Source organism: Lathyrus oleraceus, chromosome 2, assembly GCF_024323335.1.
Source record: "Lathyrus oleraceus cultivar Zhongwan6 chromosome 2, CAAS_Psat_ZW6_1.0, whole genome shotgun sequence".
Taxonomy (NCBI): Eukaryota; Viridiplantae; Streptophyta; class Magnoliopsida; order Fabales; family Fabaceae; genus Lathyrus; species Lathyrus oleraceus.
In genome coordinates this window covers 116731741-116751320 of record NC_066580.1, presented here as the reverse complement: position 1 = coordinate 116751320, position 19580 = coordinate 116731741, and the positions used below count along the sequence as shown (strand labels likewise).

At 41.2% G+C, this 19580-nt stretch overlaps 3 protein-coding genes across 3 annotated transcripts; all 3 read right to left on the bottom strand.

The window, feature by feature from the left end:
* Nucleotides 1–315: 315 nt before the first annotated feature.
* On the bottom strand, nt 316–627 carry LOC127121217 (replication protein A 14 kDa subunit B-like). Its single transcript, XM_051051788.1, has one exon. The coding sequence runs from the start codon at nt 625–627 to the stop codon at nt 316–318; it is 312 nt and encodes a 103-aa protein (XP_050907745.1).
* A 5089-nt stretch (nt 628–5716) lies between these two features.
* LOC127122175 (uncharacterized) lies at nt 5717–8144 on the bottom strand. The gene is made up of 2 exons (XM_051052557.1): nt 6506–8144; nt 5717–5961 (listed from the first exon to the last, which is right to left on the bottom strand). The coding sequence occupies exons 1-2, from the start codon at nt 8142–8144 to the stop codon at nt 5717–5719; spliced, it is 1884 nt and encodes a 627-aa protein (XP_050908514.1).
* Nucleotides 8145–8687: 543 nt separating this feature from the next.
* Nucleotides 8688–10746, bottom strand: LOC127122174 (uncharacterized). The gene is made up of 2 exons (XM_051052556.1): nt 9230–10746; nt 8688–8979 (listed from the first exon to the last, which is right to left on the bottom strand). Exons 1-2 carry the CDS (start codon nt 10744–10746, stop codon nt 8688–8690), a joined length of 1809 nt encoding a protein of 602 aa, XP_050908513.1.
* Nucleotides 10747–19580: the final 8834 nt, after the last annotated feature.

Sequence of the window (19580 nt, the reverse complement as noted above, 5' to 3'; positions counted from 1 at the left end):
GATTCCTGATTTGAATTTTGCAGGACACATGCTGTCATGGAATTGGTATTGCACATCGTCTTCTTTGCACTACAGAGGTAAAGCCAGGGACTGCAAAGGTTAGGCTTTGAAGCCTTATTGCAGGTTACATCTGTGTTGAAATGGTCTTGCTTCAAGCATCGTGTTTCCATCTGATGACAGGGCTTTGTTTTGTTGCCTCCACTTTTTCCCACTGATACAAGTATTTGAATCCTCCATTTGCATCTGATAGAGAGGTGTTTGTATAGTCAGATAAGGTTGTGTTGTAAATTCAAATCACAAGAACAAGTGTTTGAATTATCCATTTGCAAGCTGACAAAGCTTATGGTAGCTGAACATATCGATTTCATCCCCAAAGTTGGTCCATAACTCAGCTTTGATGGACTTGTCACTGTTGACGATACCAATAACTTCTACAAAAGCTGTAAGAGGAGATGGTAGGGGTGAATCAGGTGATACTTTTACAATAATCTGCTTCTCATCCGGTGATTTTCCAATGACAACTAAACCCTTAGATCGCACGACTTGTATCACTGTACGAACCCTTCTTCCAACACAGAAGGGTAACAGTTCCATATTGACAAAGACGGCAGGGCTTAATGAATCCATATTTAGATTGATTCAATTGCAATCTGCAATGCGAATTGGTTTATTTTCATGTTGACTATGAAGTAGCTTTCTCCATTGCTCTTTGCACTTCTGATTTACTTTAATATTTCCAGGAATTTTGGTCAATTCAACATTTGATGTTGTATCTGAATTCAAGCGAACCCTTTTTGATGATTCCGAAACCTTTGGAGCGCAATCGGCATAGCAGGTCTGCAACAGGCTTGTGAAATGGTTTGTTACAGGTTTATTAATTTGTGTGGTTTGGTTTGGTGCAAAGTATTGACAATTTTTTTAATGTGCTATAAGATTGGCTCATGTTGGACGTTGTAGATGTTGCCGGTAACTCAGGTAGGCTGCTGGATGTGGTAGTTCACTTGTCTCAGGGCTTGGAGCAATTCAGTCTTGGCGAAAGGTTCCAATTGCTGATTGCTTGCATAGGGTTCTTGTAAAGCGACTCAGTTGGGTTGTCTTGCACTATGGGCAAAATCCAAGATCCTATCTTTTTACTCATTGATGTCCTGGTTTATTATCCCACTGTTAAGTTTATTGTGGTACCATAAATGTGAAGGCTGACTTTTCCATACATTACTGCAAGATTGCAAGCATGTTGCAGCTTCCTTGCAGCAGGTATCACGCTTCACGACCTAGACTTGGTCAGATTCGACAACTTATGCTCCAGTACTTCATGGTATGTAAGCTTGTTTATACTCTTGATAGAAATTCATGACTGCTCTACCTTACATGGTATCACTTGTCTTGAATCCTGGTTTGTGGCTCACCTTGGCTTGCTATTTGCTAACATGCTATCTTACATCAGGCCTTTCGAGGTTTGCTTGGTGTTTATGGATGTGAAGTCAAGCACATGTCTGCAGCAGGTAAAAATTTCTGTCATTCTGCAACTGTCCGCAACCTTAGGTTCATAATCAAATGTGCATAACATATGTTGACTGTTAGTATGGATTCATGATCTAATTGGCCCACTGCATTCCAGCAGGGTATTGCCTTACGTTTCGCGACATTCCAAGGCACATTTTGTATGGTTTTGCAGGTATTATCACAGGCCATATGCAGTCTACTGTCATGCATTATGCAGCTGGATTCGGCCTTGGACGTGCAACAGGTAGGATACCATGATTATGAATGACACTTCCCCATTCTATGATCATGTAATGAATGACACTTCCCCATCTGAATGGTCTTGGATTGGTATTTGAACTAAATGGCTCTTGAAATGAATTTGAAGTTATTTTATATGAATAAATGGATCTTGAACATGTATTGGAATAGAGTGAAATGGATATGACATTGAACTAATCATGAGTGACACTCCAATGACAATCATGAAATAAAGGACTTATAAAGGATCAAGATGTGCCATGAACTACAACCTACATAGACCAAACACTAGAATCAATGATCATGAGCATGGTGAATAGAAACACAACCAAGAACTCCACATGAATGAACCAGGAACAAGAAGTTGTTGAATGCAATTTAATCAAGCAAGGAGATCAAGCATCATGAATGATGATGTGCCAGCTGAAATTAGGGTTAGAAGGCCACATAATATGAGTTTGACCTGATTAGGGTTTATGGATCCATGACCAAGTGAGGACCCATAACTTAGGGTTTTGCTCCCTCAAGAAGCCACCATTGACACCAGATACAAACATAATACCCAAGCATCTCCATGCTAGGGTTGGATTGGGGCCACCCCAAGTTTGCTGAGAAATCTTAGCTTCCACTAGGTATAAGCATAAAGCTCTGAATTCAAGTCACTTCTCTCTTGTGTTGAACCTTGCTTATGTAGATGAAATGCATGCTCATGATGATATGAAAATGTCTAGGTTAGTGACCTATATAATCATGGTGAAGGGTAGGGTAAATTTTGCGGTATGACAGCTGCCCCTATTTAATCTTCTTGAACCTGAATGTACGGATAGCAACGGCGTCCGTACAATCGAGGTGGGAGGGGATTAAATACTAGAATATCGAAAAAAATTCCCACGCGAAACAAATGGAAAGCTATGTGAAGATAGGTCACGAGGAGGGTCTTCTTCACTAGGATATGTGAGATGAACAAGCTAGTCTTTGTGCAGGGCAGCTGCTGGGAATCAGACTGTTACGTGGTAGTTGGGTATGCATGACATATGCCACATGCTAATGCAGTATGATAGATTATTTTAGTCTTTCTCTAAGCTTTTTCTTTTTTCCATTTTCTATTTTCATCTCTCTTTTCTTCTTTTTCTACCCCCTATCACGTTTTGGCATGTGACAAGTGATCAGGGTATTCCCGCAGGATCCCGTGACGGTAAAAGAAACGGGAGTTTGCAAAACCAACGGAGGCGTGTTGCTTGGGATTTACGATTTTCTCGCACAACAGGTAGCAACGGCTCCTATGTAATAGAAAAAGTCTTCCGAGCAAAAGGCTAAGAAGGAGGGTGAGGTCCACACAGACGAGTGATGGATACTAAACAAACGAGTATCAAGAATGGTTTAACAACACGAACGAGCGTTGAGGTTAACACAAACAGGTGACATAGATTAACACGGATGAGTGTCAGGGATCCACACAGACGAGTAGGGAAAAAGTAGGTATTAACACGAACGGGTGTTAAGATCAATACGGACGAGTATTGAAGAAAGAAGGCCAACACGGACGAGTGTCGAAAGATGGCGACTTCACTGGGGGTCAACACGAACGGGTGTGGACATGTAACAACACAGACGAGTGTTGGAGATCGATACAGACGAGTATCGATAATGCAATGATTAACACTGACGAGTGTTGGAGATCGACACAAACGAGTATCGAAAATGAGATGATCAACACATACGAGTGTTGGAGATTAATACGGACGAGTATTGAAAAAAGGTAACAACACAGACGAGTGTTAAAGATCAATACAAACGAGTATTGAAAGAAATGATCAACACGGAAGAGTGTTGAAGATCAATACAGACGGGTATTAAAAATGAAATGATCAACACAGACGAGTGTTGGAGATCAATACGGACGGGTATTGAAAACGAAATGATCAACACGGACGAGTGTTAGAGATCAATACGGACGGGTATTGAAAATGAAATGATCAACACAGACGAGTGTTAGAGATCAATATGGACGGGTATTGAAAAAGTAACAACACGGACGAGTGTTGAAGATCAATACGGACGGGTATTGAAAATGAAATGATTGGCACGAACGAGTGTTACAAATCAATATGGATGAGTATTGAAATACGGTAACAACACGGACGAGCGTTGGAAATCAATACGGACGAGTATTGAAACCCGAATGATTAACACGAATGAGTGTTCAAGATCTATACAGACAAATATTGGAAGAAGGTATCAACACAGACAAGTGTTGACGATCAATACAGACGAGTATGGAAATAGGATGTATCAGCACGGACGAGTGTTGACGATCAATATAGACGAGTATCGACAATTAAATGATTAACACATAAGAGTGTTCAAGGGCAATACGGACGAGTACTGAAAGAGGGTAACAACACGGACGAGTGTTGTACATCAATACAGACGGGTATTGCAACAGGTTAGCACGGACGAGTGCAGAAGATCACTACGGACGAGTAGTGAAACCAGTTAACAACACGGACGAGTATTGTAAATCGATATGGAAGAGGGTTGAAGATCAACATGGACGGGTATTGAAAGAGAAATGGGGACCTCCCAGGCAACTGGTTGAAGATTTCCAAGGTATTTGCAAAAGGCACCCTCAGGGGGAGTTTCAAAAAAAACCTGCGGGGAATACCACTCGGGGATTTCAGGAGATTATTCGCAACTGGGGAGGAAGAATGTTTCAACGGAGGATTCTTTTATGCCTTTTTTTACGCTTTCGAGAAAGACTTTTATGCAATTATGCATGTTTATTTTGTGTGGCGTAATGCTCCATATTGATGGAATATGCTACGTCCTTTTCAGGGATACAATGTTATGTAATGCATGATTGTTATATATGCAATACTAATGCGTGGTCAGGCTTTTGGCCAGACGACATGGTAGGAAATGACACGGGGATCTGACTTCCCAACATTACGGTCTCCTGGGTCACGGATAGCACTGAGTAAGCCTTGGGCCTTACGGAACATCCAAGCTGGATTTGAACCAACAGACTAACTATCTTTCTCCATGAGGAGTCAGCTAAACCAGGGCGAGACTCCTGGGTCGAACATCCTACATGGACCAGGCCACTATATCTTGGACACAGTGATTATCCTTCAGACACTTCTCACAGAAGAGCAACTTCATGCTCGCTTTGAATGTATTATTGTTATTTCCCCATAATTTTCAAAGCATTGTTTATTAACAAGTTTTATTCATCTTTGCAAACAAAAAGAAAGAAATCTATAAAAGACTGAGCGTATCTCAATGACAATACTTTTTATTGATGATGAACTTGTGAAACAGGTGATTTACAAAGGAAGCAATCCCTTAAGGAGGTAATTGCGAAAAAAAATGGAAAAGACAGCTACAACGACTTAAGCCTCCATTGGGTTCTCATCTTGCTATAGCCCTTATATCCTCAGATATCCCGTTTCTTTGCTTCTGAACGCAGTGACTGGACCAATCCTCCCTTTCTGGAATTCCCATATTCATGAGGACAGGGTACGAAGATCCTTCCCGAACTGCCACCACTTGCCTTTATATAATCCCCAACTTTTGCCTAGACCGCCCTTTCGGGTTTTCGGTGTACCAGGTTGCCCCTTTTTTGCCTAAGTCGCCCCTAAGGACCAACTTAGCGGGTTCATTTTCTTTTTTCGATTTATCCCTAATTTTTTCCTAAACCTTTTCTTTTTATGGTCCACCGGGATACCCTTTTTTGCCTAAATTGTCCCTAAGGATCAACTTAGCGGGTTTATCAGGCGAAGTACTTTTTTACTGTGTCAGCATTTACGGGGGATGGGAGATCGTCACCATCCATGGTTGATAGGATTAAAGCTCCTCCAGAGAAAACCTTCCTTACCACATAAGGACCTTCGTAGTTGGGTGTCCACTTCCCGTGCGGATCGGGATGAATAGGCAGAATCTTTCTTATCACCAAGTCTCCAACCTCGAGGTTTCAGGGGCGAACCTTTCTATCAAAAGCTCTCTTCAACCGCCTCTGATATAACTGTCTGTGGCATATGGACGCCAGGCGTTTCTCATCGATGAGGTTAAGTTGATCCAAACTTGCTTGCACCCATTCGGCTTCATCCAGCTTGACATCCGTTAATATTCTCAAGGAAGGAATCTCTACCTCGATAGGTAGCACTGCATCCATTCCGTACACTAGCGAGAACAGCGTTGCCCCAGTGGAAGTACGTACTGATGTACGGTATCCGTGTAAAGAAAACGAAAGCATTTCATGTCAGTCTTTGTATGTTCGCACCATCTTCTAAACGATCTTTTTGATGTTCTTATTGGCTGCCTCAACTGCCCCCATTCATCTTTGGGCGATACGGTGATGAACTATGATGCTCGATCTTGAAATCCTTACATAATTCTTTCATCATCTTGTTGTTGAGGTTAGACCCGTTGTTTGTGATGATCTTATTAGGGATTCCATACCGACATATGATCTCCTTCTTCAAGAAGCGAGCCACCACTTGCTTCGTGACATTTGCATACGAGACTGCCTCCACCCATTTGGTGAAATAGTCTATGGCCACAAGGATGAAGCGATGCCCGTTCGAGGCGGTTGGCTCAATACGCCCAATCACGTCGATGCCCCACATGGTGAACGGCCATGGCGATGTCAAGAGATTGAATGGAACCGGTGGCACATGGATCTTGTCTACATAAATCTGGCATTTATGGCATGTCTGGACGTGTCGATGACAATCAATCTCCATCGTCATCCAGTAATAACCTGCCCTCAAGATCTTTTTTACCATCGTGTGGCCATTGGCATATGTACCGAAGGATCCTTCATGTATTTCCATTATGATTCGGTCTGCTTCGTGTCTGTCCACGCATCTGAGCAGGACCGAATCGTAATTTATCTTGTACAACACTTCCCCGCTTAAGAAGAACTTAGCTGAGAGCTTTCGAAGGTACTTCTTGTCTGTAATGGATGCATCTTCTGGATATTCTTGCTTCTCTAGATACTTTTTGATGTCGTGGAACCAGGGGTGACTGTCTGATTCCTCTTCAGCCGCTAAACAGTATGTTGGCTCGTCCAAGTAATCAAGTTGGAAAGAAGGTGCTTCGTTCTTCCATTTGACCTTAAACATGGAAGCCAGGGTGGCCAGAGCATCAACCAATTGATTTTCCACTCGGGGAATATGATGGAATGTTACTTCATCGAAATACGGTATCAGCTTCAAGGCATGTTCTCTGTAAGGGATCAACTTGGGATCACGAACTTCCCAATCTCCTCTGGTTTGGCTGATTATCCATGCGGAATCTCCATAAACTTCTAAGATCTTGATCTTTAAGTCAATAGCTGCTTCCAACCCAAAGATACATGCTTCGTATTCTGCCATATTGTTGGTGCAGTCAATACATAGTCTCGCAGTGAAAGGGATATGAAACCCAGTTGGGGAGGTGATGATTGCCCCTATTCCATTTCCTTGAGCATTAGAGGCTCCATCGAACACGACCGTCCATCGCGATCCTGGTTCCGGTCCCCTTTCTGGTTCTAGAACACCCCAATCTCTGACAAACATGATGTCCTCGTCCGAAAAGTCAAAGCGCATGGGCTGGTAGTCATCCACTGGTTGATGAGCCAGGTAGTCAGACAACACACTACCTTTGATGGTTTTTTGTGTGACGTATTGGATGTCATACTCTGTTAACGCCATCTGCCATCGAGCAACTCTTCCTGTGAAAGCAGGCTTGTCAAATATATACTTGATAGGATCCATTTTGGATATCAAGAGAGTCATATGTGTCATCATATATTGCCTTAAGCGTTTGCCGGCCCAAGCCAATGCACAACATGTCTTCTCGAGTAATGAGTACCTGCTTTCACAATCTGTGAACTTTTTACTCAGGTAGTAAATCGCATGCTCTTTTCTACCCGTCTCATCATGTTGTCCGAGAACACACCCCATCGATCCATCAAGCACTGTGAGGTACATAATAAGAGGTCTGCCTGGAACAGGTGGCATCAAGATCGGTGGTTCTTGTAAGTATTCTTTTATCTTCTCGAATTCATTCTGGCATTTGTCATTCCACTCGATTGCTTGATCCTTACGGAGTAATTTGAATATCGGTTCACAGGTGGTCGTGAGGTGAGATATGAATCTAGCTATGTAGTTCAATCGCCCCAAGAATCCACGAACCTCTTTCTCATTTTTCGGTGCTGGCATATTCTGTATCGCTTTAACTTTGTCAGGATCGACTTCAATGCCTCGTTGGCTCACGATAAAACCTAGCAACTTTCCAGACCTTACCCCAAATGTGCACTTATTTGGATTTAACCTCAGCCGGAACTTCCTTAACCATGCGAATACTTTCTCAAGATGAACCAAATGCTCCTTCTCAGTTTGGGATTTTGCAGTCATATAGTCAACATATACTTCAATCTCTTAATGAATTATATCATGAAAGAGAGTGACCATTGCATGCTGATATGTCGTACCCGCATTCTTTAAACCGAATGGCATCACTTTGTAACAAAAAGTGCCCCAAGGGGTGATGAACGTGGTCTTCTCCATGTCCTCTGGTGCCATTTTTATTTGATTGTATCCAGAGAACCCATCCATGAAGGAAAATACCGAGAACTGGGTCGTATTGTCTACCAACACATCGATGTGAGGTAACGGGAAATCAACTTTAGGGCTTGCCCTATTCAAGTCTCGGTAATCGACGCACATGCGTACTTTACCATCTTTCTTTGGCACCGGTACGATGTTAGCCACCCACTAAGGATAATTTGCCACTGCCAAAAAACCTGCATCCAATTGCTTCTGGACCTCTTCTTTGATCTTGATGGTCATGTCAGGACGAGTCCTTATCAATTTCTGCTTCACCGGGGAGCATTCTTCTTTGAGAGGTAATCGATGCACCACAATATCCGTATCTAGCCCCGGCATATCTTGATAAGACTAGGCGAATACATCCATATACTCTCGCAAGAGTTCGATCAACTTTCCTTTCACCTCGTCATTGAGGGTTGCGCCTACCTTAACTTCTTTCTTTTCCTCTTCTGACCCGAGGTTCACAACCTCTACTGTCTCTTGATGCGGTTGGATGACTCTCGATTCCTGCTGTAAAAGCCTAGACAACTCTTCGGGGAGTTCACAATCTTCCTCACCGCCTTCATCAGCTTGGTTAATAGGATTATCGAAGTCATATTGGGCTATAGCAGTCTGATTATCAATGGAACTCGACGCGGATCTGCATGATTATGTTTTATTTTAGGATGGTAGAACGGAAAAGACGAAAAACGAAAAATGTTGCCATATATTATATTTTTTTTGGCTAATAAAACAAAACAAAGAAATGAACGACAGAGAGCACAAATTGAATGCAAAGACGCCTATTTTATTCATTGATAAACTTTGTTTGAAAATATGGGGGGCCCTATAATTTTACTCTACGCCTTGGGCAGGGCGCAGAGCTTTCAAAGCAAAATAAGGAAAATTACTCTTCAATGAAGGTGACTTCTGGCATATCCACGGCAGTCCAATTGTTGAGTATTTGTCCATCAGCCCTCTGATACACGAGGCATGCTTCTTCTGGCAGGCTGCTCTCTGCTTCTGTTACACATACGGAGTCATCTCCGAGGTGCCCCGCACTAGTGAAAGTGTCTGGTATTGTGGGAATCGGCCCTTTGTTCACATCGGCAATGTTTGGCTTCTGAGTCATTTGGTGAGCACGGAACCCCAACCCAGATCGGTATTTGTTTACAGGCAGATCAAGTACTCTACCCCAGCCTGCGGGGTGTCCAACCTGGATTATAGTCTTAGCATCCTTCCATGAAGTCATAGGGAGTTCTGCGCCCGGAGCTACGTTCACCGGTGGTGTCATCTCCACGTTCACTACTTCGAAGGCTTGGAAAGGAGTCTCATGAATCTCTCCTCCCACTTCGACATACCTGAACGATGCTAAATGGCTTACAACTATATCTTCTTCCCCCTCCACCACTACCAGTTTGCTTCCAATCATGAACTTCAACCTTTGGTGTAGGGTTGAGGTTACGGCGCCAGCCGAATGGATCCATGGACGTCCCAGGAGACAACTGTAGGCGGGGTAAATGTCCATCACGTAAAAGGTGATAAAGAAGATGTGAGGCCCTATCTTCATGGGGAGATCCACCTCTCCTATTACCATTCTCCTTGACCCATCAAATGCTTTCACAATGAGTGAGCTAGGCTTCATCACCAATCCCTCGATGGTCAGCTTGGAAAGCGAGTTCTTGGGTAGGACATTTAACGGAGAGCTGGTATCCACCAATACTCTGGACAAGACTATGTCCACACATTCGATGGAAATATGGAGCGCCTTGTTATGATTTCTACCCTCAGGTGGCAATTCATCATCATTGAACCCTAGACAACTACTTGCAGATATGTTGGCCACTACAGCTTCGAACTGGTTTACTGATATCTCTTGAGGGACATGTGTGGTCCTTAAGAACTTCATCAGAGCTTCTCGGTGCGCCTCTAAACTCATCAAGAGTGCAAGCATGGATATCTTCGACGGCATTTGATTGAGTTGAACAGCCACCTTGTAGTCACTTTTCTTGATAACGCGGAGAAATTCCTCCACTTCATCATTAGGATTTACCTTTTCTGCCGTATTTGGCCCTCGACCATCATCATTTGCCACCTGCTTTCTAGGGTTTCTGTTTGAGGCTCCTTGATCAACACCACCCGCGGGAGATGCTGGTGCGAATACCCTACCACTACGGGTTATGCCCCCGGCTCCAGTGATATTCACACTAGCTTCTTCAGTTTTAGTGGGCTCCTCTTTCACCTCTTGCCCATATAGAAATACCTTCGAGTCGTAATTCCATGGCACTACTTTTGTATTATCAAAAGCGAACGGAGCAGGGACCGTAATCACAAGTGGTGTGATCGGGTATGCTGTAGCAGGCACTGGAATCAGATCATAGGGGATCTCGATAGGTACTCGTACGGGATCATACGGGATTTCAAGCATGTCTATGTTGGAATAGGGTTAGAGTGTCGGGTTTTTGTTATCGTCTCCACAGGGATTGTGAGATATCACCGCCGTTCGACAGTTGTTTTAATTCTTAACTCGTAGTAACAAGGGGGTTTCTGGTTTTAGTCACGGTAGCTTGCATAAAAGTGTAAGAAAGTGCGGTAAAAGTTTTGGTTTTTCTATTTGAGAAGTATTGTCAAAGTTAGGGTTCGACGATCACTTTGCATGTATATGTTCGATCAACAAAACTCATAAACTCCTTTAGATGATAAACTATTTCACAAAGTCCTCCCAATGTGTTTATCTCTAACACACATTATGGGTTTTCCCATTCTGATCCATTGTTGATCTCTCACACAATCTATCAAAATGACAACTTTTTGGTTCAACTTTATGGTGAACAAAATCATTCATTACTATCTCTAGCTAACAAACAAGATTGGATGAAAACCTAGGTAAAGAGTTGGAAAACATCTCTCGATCATAAACCAACACAAAGAGTTATCAATAAAACAAAGTTTTCGCCATACATTCATCATTAAAGAGTTTACAAATGAAGATCATCACATATACACACAAAGCTTATGATCATCTACATCTAACCTTGACAAAATGAAGGACTTAGCTACTCATTTTCATGGTAGCTTGGTCAACAAGTTTCGGTTGAAGGTTGATCAACATCCGAGTCGAAGAATCGAGATTGGATGGGAATCCACCTTCTTTTTGTAGAATATTGCTAAGAGATGAAGAAAAAATAAAGAAAATGTGTTTCTAGGTTACAAGGATGATCCCAAGAAAATGCAGAAAATACCTAAGTAAAAATTATGGTCTTTTCCAAAAAGTAGCCCCTGCTACTTATAGTATTGCTGTCTGAGCTGTCATGCTCGCTAGGCGAGCAGAATGCTTCGCCTAGCGAGCCCCAAAATAGGCCACCTGAGGCACCTGCGTCCAGAAAAATATCTAAGTCCAGATTGCATGTTCGCTAGGCGAAGAAACCTTCGCTAGGTGAAGCCTACGCTTCCACCTTCGCTCCAGTGAGTTTAGATGGTTTTGCTATTGGAATTGCTCGTTGGGAGCTCGCTAGTGGCTCGCCTAGCGAGCAAGTGCTAGCTGTGAATTTGCCCAAATCTGGGAGCGTTCGCTACCACCTTCGCCACAGTGAGTTTGCTGATTTGCTACTATAAAATTCTGGGGATGCTCGCTAGCAGCTCGCTGGGTGCTCGCCTAGCGAGCACTTCGCTACAGCACTCGCCTAGCGAGCATGCTGGTGAATGCTTCCTTTCTTGGTCCCTTTGCCAACTTTCTTGTGTCTTTGTTTTCTATTCTTTCATGCTTAATTCCTGCACAATAACACACAAATTAAGGGTACCAAGATCGTTTTAACATTGTATTACAAATCATCAAAAACAAAGGCGTTTTCGAACGCTTTGACGACAAAAAGGAGTGAAAGATGCCCACATTTGATAGCTCAAATAAGCACTTTTGGGCATCTAACAACTCTCCCCAACTAGATTCTTGCTTATCCTCAAGAAAAGTATGCCTCTTGAAGGACAAGAGGATTTGCTTTAAGAAAAAGGTTTCTCTGATATTTGATAAAACGGCTCAAACACAAGAGAATCAACTAGACACAAGTTACCAATGGTTAGAATAACATATTACACAAGAACTAAAACTTTATAGCAATGTAAAACATGTAACAATCCACAACAATATTATCTTGAATGAATCACCCTATCTCTCCTCTTCGAATAAGAATTGAAGAAATTACGCGTTTGCAACCGCGGGGACAATCTCTCTCTCCAACAAATGATGCAAAAGACAATTCAATTCATACAATGTCTAACAATTATAAATGAAAATGCGGAAGCACGAAGATCACTAAGGACTTTTCCGGTTGTAGCTTGGTTAGGTTAGCAAACAAGGGTCATTTCTAAGGCCATTGAAAACGAAATTGCCGATGCAAAAGAGACATTCACTGTACAAGCTACTCACACATCTCAACTTCGTTCCCTTTGTTTCTCATTTGAAACCTTCACAACTTTTATTTCACAACTCAATTTTGTTTTTCATTATTTTTCTTCCAAGCAAGCATGCATTTCATTTTCTCTATATTTTTTTTTCTTTCTTTTCACATCGTATTCACAAAACAATGTTTCTCTTTTCTAATTTTTTTTCAATGCTTGCTCGGTTTTTCAAGAGTTGTGGCACTTACCGATTCTCAGTTTCGTTCTCCCCAACTTATTTCTTACTTACCCTAAGTGAATGCTCTTGACTTTTTACGGAAAAAGAACAATTATCAAAATTTTCCGGGTTTCAAGAAAAAAGATTTTTGACATCTCGCTTTATTTCAAGCTGAGATTCAACTGTTTAAGCTCAAAGGGGTTAACGAATACTCTCTCTGCTCACGGGTAAGTTGTATTTGGAACTGGTTGTGCTCATAAGAAAACAAGCGCCTTGATCATTTCTAATTGCTTCCACAAATTTACAATAATAAAAGACCAAGCATGAATCAAATGAATCAACAAAGTTTATTAGAATCCAGCATTTAAGTGTACAATGGAGGTTTCCTCACAATTTGTGGTTTTAAGTCCTAGATGAATCATTCATTCAATTATGTTGCAAAAAGAACAATATTCAATTACGAAAAGAGTAAAGTTCTTAATGCATTCTAAAATTCTAACCGGAGGTAACCATGTAGCTTAGCATTATTCGCTTGTTTATTTTTATCATTGCCATCCAAGCTCGGATGCACCTTCATTGGATACTTCTTTGAGGAGCAACCAATCTAGAAGATTTGACACTCAACAACCAAAAATTTAAACAAAAGAAATTAAAACCAAACACACAAATTAAAAACATAAACAATAACTATTACTTAAAAATTTCAAAATGTGCATGGGGGACAAAACACCCCAAAAGTACATAACCAAAACCAAAATACTACAAATCTGAAAATACAATAGAATAAAACATAACATGAAAAATAAAACAAACTTAGCCCTCCAAGGACTCAGAATTCTCATCACTACCGGTCTTAGAACCGGTACCATCTATAAGACCCCAATTTTGCCCCTAAGATCCCTCATGGCATCATATCATATCATTTCATTGCCTCAAGGATCATTGTGCACCTTGCTTCCTTCCCTGTGGGTTGGTTATCTTATTGAGAGTGGTTCTTGATCACCAAGCATGTTTTGCATTTGTATATCATTGCTTTTCCTTTTATCACTAACCAAAAGTACAAAAATATGTCATCTAACCTTTGCCTTACAGATGAAGCAATCAACAGTCAAAGCAGTCAAAGGCAGTCATTGAGCAATAGATGGTGGCCATTCTTGAGAATTTGGACCCCATAATCATTCACAAGAGTTCATATGAACCATGATGTTATTTTGAAGCAAAATCCCAAATGGTAGAGGCTTGAATTTCATCAGAACATTGTCAGGTCAACTGAAGACCTAGAAAGTCAACCGCCAAGTCAACAGTGGATTTGGAGGTGGGAAGTGATTAGAAATACTTCATTCATGTTCAAACAAGTCTCATTTTACATTTCAAACATCAACATTGAAGAATTTAAAGTCAGGTCAAAACTTTCCAAAAATAGAAAGTGACCTATAATTTGAATTTTGCCAAAAATGGAAAAGGTTTTAACCCAACTTCAACTCAAGATTACATCATCAAGAAAGCTTCTAATGAAATTTTGTTGAACATGAAAGTTGTAGATCATTCTCTCCCATTTCCAAAAAGTCCAAGATCATCAATTTCTCATGTGTGGTTAAGGAGATATGATCAAAACATGACAAAGTGTACTTGGAGATTCAAATGAGCATAACTTTCCAACCAAAGCTCCAATTCAAGTGGTTCTTTTTGCTAAATTCTCCTTTTGACCTCTAGTTTCCAAATCATGCATTACATTGCACAAATTATATTCACATGAGCATTTGATAATTCATTGGATTTTTGGAGGGAAAACATGAAATTTAAATTTGGTGCATTGTTTAAGCATTCCACCACCACCATTGGCTCCAAAACAGAATTTTAAGTGAAATCAAATGAAATTTCGTGCACTGTTCACATGCATATCATGCATAAGGGTGGAAAACCAAATTTGCACTTGCACCTCATTCTGGTTAATTACCATTAGCCTTGGCTTAAACATGATTAAAGGGTGATTAACATGACATATATATACAAAAACCCTAACTGTTTTTCAGATTAGCAATTCATTTTTCAGATCTAGATCAAAATCTCTCAAACTTTTCTCTCAAAACCTTTTGCAATTTCTTCACATCTAATCCATTTCCAGTGCTTGATTCATGCTTCTGAAGAGTTCTTGAGCAAGTTTGGACGTGGAACCAAAGGAAATCGTGGCACATTGAAGCATATTGAAGCTTGAAAGCATCCATGGCAAATTCAAATTCTGGTGGATTCGTGTGCAATTGAACCTCCTTCTCTCATCCCGTCAACTCCACAAGCATCATAGAGGAGATTTTGAGCATTGCAAGGCTTGGACAACACGAAATCCAGTTGCTGCTCTTCAAGATGTTATGAATCGATCTCTCTATTTCTCATATTTGTTATGATGTTGTTGTGGATCTTGATGTGCTGATCATGCTGAGCTTTGAATCGTGATTTTTCATGCAAAATTGAGTTAGTTATGGTAGATTAAAGATCCATTAATGAAACTTGATTTGCTCGATTTGATCTTAACATGTGGAATTATGCTTAGTTGTTAGTTGATTCGTGATCTCCATGAGATACGCAACATGATGATGTCCTTAATTATAATTTCTGGAGCATTTGTTCTTGGACATTCATGAACAGTTACTGTTCATCTTCTTCGCGAGGAAGAAGATGAAGTGCAGACATAGGCCACGGTTTTTGATTCATTCTGCCACGAAAAAGCGTTGTTGTATGTGTTTCTTAGGGTTTGAATGTGATTGGCTCATGTACATGGCCATGCTCGCCTCTCATTGGTCCGCTTGCCTTGACCGCGTGTTGACTGCCAGCGCATAAGTGAAACGACTGCGTTTCACATGCTGGCGCGCCATTTTTCAACATTTAAATAAATATTCCCTCTTAATCCATTTTAAATGTCACATTTTATTTCATTTTGTTTCCAATCTTTAAAAATTCATAACAAATTGAAAACTTATCCAAATTGAATCCAATCTTTTGCATTGTGATCCTTGGTTTGTCTACTTTTTTATCATCATGATTTTAAAAGTTGTGCTTGGCTGGATAATTTTTTGCCCTAGAAGGTTTGAACATGTATGCTTATTTGACCTTGCCATGCTTATACCTTTGTGAAATGTTGGTCTTTGATCCAATGATTTTGAAATTTTGCATGATGAAACTAGACACATTGCTTGACATTTTGGTGTTGATTTGGTATTTTTATCAATTGTCATCTCTGTTTTATGATTGTTCTAAGTTGGTGTGACAATTTGTGTCACACCTTTTGATGTTCAACTTGTGCTATGTGATTACCATGCCAAATGATCTCCAATCGTCCTGATTTTTTGTGTGATGCATGTTATGAATGTCCTGATTGAGCATGAATTTTTCCAGATTTATTTGAATCATTTCTGATTTAATTGGGCTTTTTCATTCTGGTTGATCACATTTGAGCTTTAAAATTGCCTTGAAATTCAATTGATCATGAAATGCTTTTGGTTAATGATATTGATGTGAGCCCTTTTGGAATGTTTCAAGATGTGTTTGAAGTTGATTCATGTTAAATTTCAGCTTCTGTTTTGAATTTTTTCTCCATCTTTGACCCTAGGTTTCGACCTAGTGGTTTGCCTCTCATATTTGAGCTTTGATTTCAGGTTGAGCATTCAAGTTCCATAGTTGTTGATGCTCCATCACTTGAGCATTGATGTTTGCCTTTGATTACTAACCTTTGTGTGTTTTGTAGGTTGATGTTAGCTCATTTGAGTTTTGCTTTGGCTTACACATTGTGTACATTGGGATGGTTTGTTGCTTATTTGACTGTTGTTTGATTGTCTGAACTTTGTACTGATTTGTTTGATGTTTCCACAGGTACATAAGTTGCTTTAAGTTCATTTGAACTTTGCTTTTGCTTGATTGCTTAACCACTTAGGTATAACCTCTAATCTTCATGTAGTCTGGAAGACCTACTGTTATTGGTAGGCACCTGTCTGAAGTCCTCCTTAAGAGGCAATGCTTGTGATTGTTTATCTTTTGTGCCAAGCAGGAAAAGTCCTCTTATGAGGCAATTGGTAGATAAAAGAGATGTGTAATCCATCTCCTACTATTCAGTGTGTCATCCACTTTGCTCACACAATGTGTTGATGGATTGTGGATAATAACCCAAGATCTTATAGAGTCTATTTGTGGAGAAGAGTTCCAACTTTCTGAACTCCCACACCTTCTATTGTTTAAAGCTCTCCCTGACCAGGGATAAGAGCTATGAGGCACACCCCTCATCTCCATTTCATCTGCTTCACCCGAACTCTCAATGTTAGGGTTAAGAGTACAACATACCCAATTCCAGTTGGCTGTGAAGCCTAACCTTGCTTGAGCCTAATTGATTGTATATAGTGTGTGCTAATTGACTTGTTTGTCTGATTACTTGATTCATCTGTGCATATGTGCTTGAGTGTGTCTTTGTGCATTTATCATCATCATTTGTATATCATTTCATAAACTTTGTTTTGTAGCATTTTGCTTTGTCCATGGAGGAGACAAGCATAAGTCCATTACTTGGCAGTTGTTCCTATGATATGGTGGGAGACTAGTGTAAGTCCAGTGGTTGGCCTCTGGTATCCTTGTTTTTTTGTTCTGTGAGATTAGTGTAAGTCCATTGATTGGCATCTGGTATCATTGTTTCTTTGTTTTAGGAGATTGGTATAAGTCCATTGATTGGCATCCAGTATCCAGTTTTGTTTTAGGAGATTGGTGTAAATCCATTGATTGGTGTCACATTACGCGAAAAACCGGCGGGAAAACAAGAACAACAGAGCCGCCACCGTGCGTTATTTATCCCAAAAGAGGGAAAGGAAACGCTCAGAGTAAACCTGGAAAGAACATGGTCTCGCGACCAAAGAGAATGGGATCGGGAGTCGGTTATGCGAAGGGAAGGTATTAGCACCCCTACGCATCCGTCGTACTCGACGGGATCCACGCACAATAGGAAGGGAAATTGGTTGCTAAAACACTGCTCAAATAAACATCTATACAGGCTGAAAGAGACACAAGAAACAGACTGAAACTGACTCGGCAGGATATCGCATCCTGGGCCTACTTAGTCTATCAAGCATAGACATCAGAGTCTAAGTAGTTCGGACTGGGGAAACGACACATGCTCGCTAGGATATCACATCCTATGCATACGTATCTCCTTTGGACGAAGGAGAATCAGAGCATTCGTAGCTCGGCTAACACGCGCACAAACAACACAGAGGCAAGGGCAAACATGGAGCCTGAATGCCAATCACTGGGCTTACATCAGCATCCGAACCAAAAACGCACTCAAAAGGGCAAACATGGAGCCCGACAACCAATTGATGGAATTATGTCAGCATCCGAACCCAAAACACACTCAAAAGGGCAAACATGGAGTCCGACAACCAATTGATGGAATTATGTCAGCATCCGAACCCAAAACACACTCAAAAGGGCAAACATGGAGCCCGACAACCAATTGATGGAATTATGTCAGCATCCGAACCCAAAACACACAACAGCATGCAACAAGAAGAAGGATCTCGATTGCAACTAGGGCAAGAGAAGGGGAAGGTCTCAATCGCAACGAGGGCGAGAGAAGAGAAGTTAGTGTTAGTTGTTAGTCAAACTCGACAAGACATCGCATCTCGTGCCTACGTATCTCACCTGAACATGAGAATCAGAGTTGCCGTAGTTCGGCTAAACTATTCCTGTTGGTTTGTGTTTTTTAAGTGGACGACGTCACTACGCAATCTACCGGATGCTCGACCTTTGGAGACTTACTCACCTGTAGTAGAAGGAGTGGACATATCCTTAAGAGGGGATAATGTTTGTTTGTGTTTTAGGAAAGCTCAAGCAAGAAAGGAAGTCCTATACGAAGGAACCGTGCTACCTTAATTGACATGCAAACGAGACTACGCGGAGTCTAGCACCTAGGGGATACAATCACACCACACAAACATATACAGCATGAAATAAACACACCAACAAGGGGCTCAAACATCAGGGTTAGGCTTTAGTCGAGGGGTCATATCAACCTCAACAAACAAGCCTCTGTATCGGGGTCAGGTTAGCTCTTAACCTTGCCATTGAGGGGCTAAGGTGAAGCTAGATGAAAGGTGATGAGGGGTGTGCCTCATTGCTTCTATCTCAAGTCCGAGAGAGCATCAAACAAGGGAGCGTGGGTCCAGAATGGAGGGACCCTTCTACGCTCAGGACATAGACTCGACTGTACAATGTACAAGATCTTGGGCTTGGATCTCAATGCTACAACCATGTAATGGGAGCAAGGAGAAGACTCACAGAATAGTGGGGGATAGATTGCTTATCCCTACCTTCCACCAATTGCCTCAAATGAGGACTTTCCCTGCTTAGGACAAACATAAACATACACAAGCATTGCCTCTTAAGGAGGACTTCAGACAGTTTTGCCCGGCCCGGTAACAGCCGGGTCTCCAGACTACATGAAGTCAGAAACGTCATACCTCGGTGCAAATTGCTTAGAAGCAAAGCAATGCAAGTTCTTAAGAGAACTGAGCAACTAAGGGTACCTGGAAAAATCAAACAGAATCAGTTAAACTGTATAGACAAACAACCAACAGTCAATATTAAACAGACAGACAAAGCCTCATCAGACAATG